General features: G+C 59.9%; 1 protein-coding gene across 3 annotated transcripts; it reads right to left on the bottom strand.

The window, feature by feature from the left end:
- Positions 1-1,039: 1,039 nt before the first annotated feature.
- On the bottom strand, positions 1,040-5,643 carry TNFRSF13B (TNF receptor superfamily member 13B). 3 transcript variants are annotated; one of them, XM_015294252.4, is made up of 5 exons: positions 5,579-5,643; positions 4,369-4,509; positions 3,455-3,571; positions 2,651-2,899; positions 1,040-2,064 (listed from the first exon to the last, which is right to left on the bottom strand). In XM_015294252.4, exons 2-5 carry the CDS (start codon positions 4,505-4,507, stop codon positions 1,790-1,792), a joined length of 780 nt encoding a protein of 259 aa, XP_015149738.2. In that variant the 5' UTR covers positions 4,508-4,509; positions 5,579-5,643; the 3' UTR covers positions 1,040-1,789. The 3 variants fall into 3 exon arrangements, with proteins under 3 accessions (XP_015149738.2, XP_015149737.2, NP_001091006.1); XM_015294251.4 differs by having other exon boundaries at positions 4,369-4,549; positions 5,565-5,643; NM_001097537.1 differs by lacking the exon at positions 5,579-5,643 and having other exon boundaries at positions 1,361-2,064.
- Positions 5,644-5,854: the final 211 nt, after the last annotated feature.

The following is a 5,854-nucleotide window of genomic DNA, read 5'->3' on the forward strand; positions in this document are numbered from 1 at the left end:
CGGGGTTTGACTTGGCCACACTTACGGTGCCCTGATAGAGAGATGCTGCCAATGTGATGGCAATCAGTTTTCTCCCGGTTCTCCAGCATCTAACTGCTCTATCTAGGAGCCTGCGTATGTTCTTACTGCAGATTTGACCAAGTTGCTCCCTGTTACCCTTACTGATAACTGTATTTATGTTTCCAGGTGGGGAGGCCACGTCTGATGGTGAGGAATGTTCCTCTCCCGCTTATCAGGGCTGGAAGGAAGGACCTGGCTGTGGGTGTGTGCGTTCCCCACTTCCTGGGGCTCAGATGGCTCAGGGGCTGCTGGCCTCATCCATCGAGCTGGGGCTGGAGGAGGGTTGGGAAAGCAGGCAGGGGGCTGAGCACCGGCTGAGGCTCAAAGAGGGGAAGTTGAGGTGGTGCAGAGCCTGAGCGGTGCCCGGTGGGGGGAGTGAGTGAGCTTTGGGTCAGTGAAAAGGGTGTGAGGGGTTGATGGAGGCAGAGCGAGAGCTGAGGCTGAGTGCTAACACGGGCAGAAGTGCTGGGCAAGGTCGGAGCTGGGGGCTGAGGGAGGCTTTAGTTTGAACAGAAAAGGCTGAAGGATTTGGGGTGGTGGTAACCAAGGAAGAATTGAGCATGGTTAAGAAGAGTAGAGGCAGAGCTGAGGCTGAGCGAGAGCAGAGGCCACAGGGGCTGCTGGGAGGCTGAGGTGGGTTTGGGGCTGTGGAAGTACCACGTCCATCAGGTTGGGAGGGCCAGGCTGTAAATGCAGCACCACACAGATCTCATCCCACCCTCAAAAAGGAGGCGACCGAGAAGTGCCGCGTTGGTTCCTGGAGATGGACTCCAGCTTTGCACTGCTTACCAGCCTTGAGGCAAAGGGGGGGCTGTCGCTGCACCTTCAGCCTCCTATTGCTCCTTCCACTGCTGATGGGTTTCTTGTGTGCTCTGTGGGTGCATCGCAGCAGCAGCTGTGCTGTGCTCACCCGGCGCTGCCTGCCTGCCTGCCTTAGTGGTGAGACAACAGGAAAGATGCAGGGCAGGGAAGGACTGTATCTGCTCATGGTTTCTCCAGCTGTTTATTTTCCCATCACCGATTCGTGCATCTGATGACACTCCCGTGTACTGTTTCAAGTCTCAAGCTCTGGTCTGAGAAACTCAAGGCTTTGAATCTCCTCTCGGGAGTGATTTCTCACCAAGCAAAAGCCCTGCACTCTCCTTTAGTGAGAACTTAAAGTTACACGCACTGAACCCACAGTTTTCCATAGCAGCTTTCAAGCATCACCACTCCCGGCTCTGTCAGGCAGCCCCTCCAGCAGCACACCAAAACTCGGAGATCTTCAGGAACTTCTCAGCCCAGGATGGTTTTTCACATCAGAGCCCCATTCTGGCAGCGATGCCGGTGCCCAGCACAGCTCCTCTGTTCTTGTGCGTGAAGAAAGCTCTGTTAAAGGTGCTCCTGAGAGCATGGCGGTGGCAACGGCTGCGCATCGCTTCCCTCGGCGGAGGCAAAGCGGTGCCGATGGAGGAACTGGGATGAGGAGCCCCTGCGGGATGTCAGCCCAACCAGCGGGACGCACGGAGGTGCCTGCAGAGGTCGGGCAGGAGGATGGAGTCGCTGCTAGCCGGGAATTCGGGTGAGTGGAAGAGAACAGTCCGTGGCCTACGGCCCTCGTGCAGAGGCTGTGCTTTGTCTGCCTGTCCTGGTGGAAGTGGGTGCTGGAGACAGAGGGTGAAGCAGCTGTGGTCCAGCAGCACGGGGAGCAACCCTCCTTTCCGGCCCCGTGCAGGAGCGCTCCCCGTGCTCACACCATGGGCGTCTTCTCTTGCGAAGGGGAACAAATGATTTTGAAGCGGCCATCGTTGGGGCTGGGGATCGCCCCCGCGCTGCCCATGCTGCATATCCCGGTGTGAGAGGCAGCAGCTCGTTCCCCTGCGTGGCAGGAGGGGCTGTGGCACGCTTTGGTCTCCTGCACAGCGGAGCCGTGGCCGGGGAAGCAGAAGCCGCAGGTTTCCACCGGCTCCGAGGCTTTGCTGCCAGTGGATCCCTCACCGACGCTGCCCGCTTCCACCAGGTGATCTGCGGATAGAGCCAAGGAACGCTGTGCAGAGCTGCAGCACAGCCTGCAAGGAGGCAGTGCTGGAAGCGCAGGGTGTAATTACATGCACTGCTGCTGTGCTCGAAATGCATCGCCCGCGTGGGTCCTGCTGCCCCAAGAGCAGAGGGGTAAATGGGAAAGAGCCTCCGGCAGGAAGGCTGCAGGTGTAGGGCTAAAGCAGCTGTAACATCTATAAGGTTACACATGAGTTGTCTTTTCCTTAAGTGCTCCTTTTGCACCACGTGCAAATGCTGTATGTGACACAGGGGCTGCTGGCTCGAGGGCCACACAGCCCTGCACGGCCTGGCAGAGGGCTCTGCTCTGTTATCTGAGCTCTGACAGTCAAGGTTGAGCACAGGGCATCGAAAAGCAGATGGTAAATCCCTTTTCACCTCTCAGCTGCCCTTAAAAGCAAAGGCTGAACACATACAGCATCCTCCAAGTCCTGCTCTTTGTGCGGCCCATTGCTGGGTTTGTTCCCTGCCAGCCCTATGCGCAACGTGGCTCTGCTGTCAGGTGACGGCCACCCCCAGCCACCCATCCCCTCCCAGTGCCCCCAGCACTCACCCTTGGCGGGGTCCTCCCGGCAGTGGCAGGTCCCGGTGCTGGCCTGGCAGGAGCCCACCTCCCCCTTCTTCCGCAAGTGTGTCCAGCCCAGCACCAGGGAGCAGACGAGGGCACAGAGGCAGAGCCCCAGCAGTAGGTACACCACCAGCCACGGCTCCTGCTCCACGCACACCTTCTGCTCCAGTGCAGCTGCAGGAGGTGATGCTGAGACCAGGGCGGCTGGCGGGGGGCGGCTGGCGAGCAGAGATCCTGCGGGGCAGACACAGAGCAGAGTGCCCAGAGCGGTGGGTGCCCCATCCCTGGAGGTGCCCGAGGACATGGATGGACTCTGGGCAGCCCGAGCTGGGGGGGCACCCAGCCTACAGCAGGGGTGGGGCTGCGCGGTCCCTTCCAACCCGACCGTTCTCTGATCTTTAGGGACCACCTTTCCAACCCAAGTCATCCTACGATTCTCTGATCTTTAAGCTTTCTTCCAACCCAGAACATTCTCGGATTCTGTGAAACCTTTCAGCTGTGTGGCTCACACTATCAGCTTTTTGATAGGGAAAGGATGCTGCGGACAGCGTTCGTGCACTCTGCTTGGGGAGAAGCTGGAGGCAGCCCTGCAGCTTGCATTTCTCAGGGCTGGCAAAGGAGATCTCAACCCCAGTGTGGGATTTGCAGCTCACCCAGGTGGGAAATGCAGCAGCTGCATGGACTGTGCAGCCACACCCTATATCAGGACCAAGGAGCTGTGTGTGCTGCCTCTTCCTGAGCTTCCATCAGGAACTCACACCTCTTCCACCCCCTCATCCCCCAGCTTACCTCCACATGCTGCATCGCATTGCTTGGGGTGCTGCCCACACACTGTGCTGCAGCTGATGCATTTTTTCACCAGCTCGTCATAGTAGAAGCCAGCTCTCCTGTTACAGACTGCAGACTCTGCAGGAAGGGAAGGAGAGGAGCAGAGCTCACTCTGAGCACATCCATGTCCCACTGAGGAGGGATGGGGCCACGCACGTGGGTTTGCATGCATGGTTTGGGGGCAGTGTGCCTCTGCTCCCCTCCCCAACCCCTGCCACGCAGAGCTCACAGTGCAGCTTTGCACACCTCCTGCTTGAGTTGGTCATTACGCACATAAGCTGCACCTGATGTGTCCCTTCAGCAGGTGACAACGGTGGGTTATTGGTGTTAATGTAGCTCCAGAAAGGCTCCATCAGACCCCAGGAAGGAGTAGAGCAGGGACGTCACAGAATTGGGATTGGAGGGGCCCTACCCGTTGACTCTTGCCCTTTAGATATCGGTCAGCACACATCAGATCCCTCTCAGCCTTCCCCAGGTGCACAGCCCGGGGCTCTCAGCCTTTCCCATCGGGAGGTGCTCCAGGCCCCCACCATCTCTGCAGCCCTTTGCTGGGCTCTCCAGCATTCCCTGTCTGCCCGGGGCTGGGAGCCCAGCACTGGGCTGCAGATGCAGCCTCCCCAGGGCAGAGCAGAAGAGAGGAGCACCTCCCTCACCTGCTGGCCTCACTGCAATGCACTGCAGGGAACCGTTGGCCTTCTGGGCCACCAGGGCACCCTTCTGGCTCGTGGCCGGCTGTTGGTCACCCTGCTGGCCACGAAGACGCTCAGCTCTTCACCACAGACAACTCCATGCTGTACTGCACCGAGCTGCTGCCGCAGCCCACCGCTGGCTGTGTCCCCCAGCACTTTGGGGTTGCATTTCAACGCCCCACTCACCGCACAGCGCCGTGCACCTCCGCACAGCCGAGTGCCCGCACATGAGGCTGCAGGGGATGCACTGGCAGAGGAGGCTGTCCCAGTACTGCTGGTTGGTGCAGTTGTTCACGGCGGCTCTTCCCAGGCACGTCCCGTCCATGGCTGCGAGAGGTGGGAGAACTGCGTGGGGGGTGGGTGCGCCCTGTGCAGGGGGACACCCGCAGTGACCATCAGCACCAACTGCTGAGCCGGCTTGTAAGTCTAGAACGTTCTGAACTCCTCTGTGACCCCGGGGGCTGCTCCTACCGCCCTGCACGTAATTTCTGCCATCTCACTTCGGGGTGTCGGCATCATACCGAAACCCGCTTCTGATGTGTCGCATTTTCCTAAGCAGCAGAAAGAGCGGCGTCCCTCGGGGCAGCTCTCAGCAGCACATGGGGGCCCCGAAAGTGGGAGCGCTTCTGCTGTTCCCCGCTGCATGGCTGCGCTCGGGGCTGGGGAGAGCAAAGGGGTGCGATGCTGATGGGGGCATTGGTGGGAGCCCTGAGCAGAGGAAAAGCCCGGGACAGCCGAGCGTTTAAAGGCTGCTGTCGCTGTAAGGGTTTCGTTCTGAGCAGCCGTTCGCTGATGTGGGCGCCTGCATCCCACTGCGGAGCCACAGCTGCTTCCTGTGGGTCGGCTGCCCTGGATATGGGGAGCTGAAATGTTTGAGGCTCTGACACACGGCACTGAAATCTGTGCAGTACCTCGGCTGGGGCTGCCGCCTTCATGGAGACAGCTTGATTTCGGTATAGAAATGCCCCTGTGCTCCGGGAGGGGTCTGTGTGTCTGCAGTGAGATACGGCCCCCGTAGTCCCGGTTGTTCCATTCACATTGCTACGAACTTAATTGCTTTCTATGGAGCTGGCTGACAGCAATGCCTGCAGCGCAGTGTGGCTCAGGCCCGCGCTCTCCTCTGATGCACGTTGAGAACTTTTTGTCCCCCAGCAGACGGCTCCCATGCATGGAGGTGAGCTGAGCGCTGTTCTGCAAAGCCAGGCCATGCATCGCCCTGCACCCACCCAGGGCCCAGCACCCAACCTCCATCCAAAGCAGCGCGCGACCACTCCAGCCCCACAGCACCCACCGTCCCCACCGTCCCACGGTGCTCTCCGCTCCCTTCCAGCCCTGCAAATGCAGCCCCCAGCCCAGCAGCCCCGTACCCTGAGCAGCCCTACCCGGGGTAACTCACGCTCGGCTCTCCCGCAGTGCCTATTGTCTCCTGGCTGCTGCCATCGCGCCGCCAGCTCCGGCCCCGCGCACTACTCTGCAGGTTTATAATTAGAGGTAGATTTGATTAATGCCTGGGCCATGTGTTTCCTGGGGCTTCCCCTTATCCCTTCGATGCAAATTGGCCACGCGCATAGCGCAGTGCATTGGCTCCTTGAGCTGCTGGGGGCTCAGGGATGGGGGGGAGGCACTGTCACCAGGCACACGATGGGGACATCCTGGTCCTCGCAGCAGGGAG

Source organism: Gallus gallus, chromosome 14, assembly GCF_016699485.2.
Source record: "Gallus gallus isolate bGalGal1 chromosome 14, bGalGal1.mat.broiler.GRCg7b, whole genome shotgun sequence".
Classification (NCBI taxonomy): domain Eukaryota; kingdom Metazoa; phylum Chordata; class Aves; order Galliformes; family Phasianidae; genus Gallus; species Gallus gallus.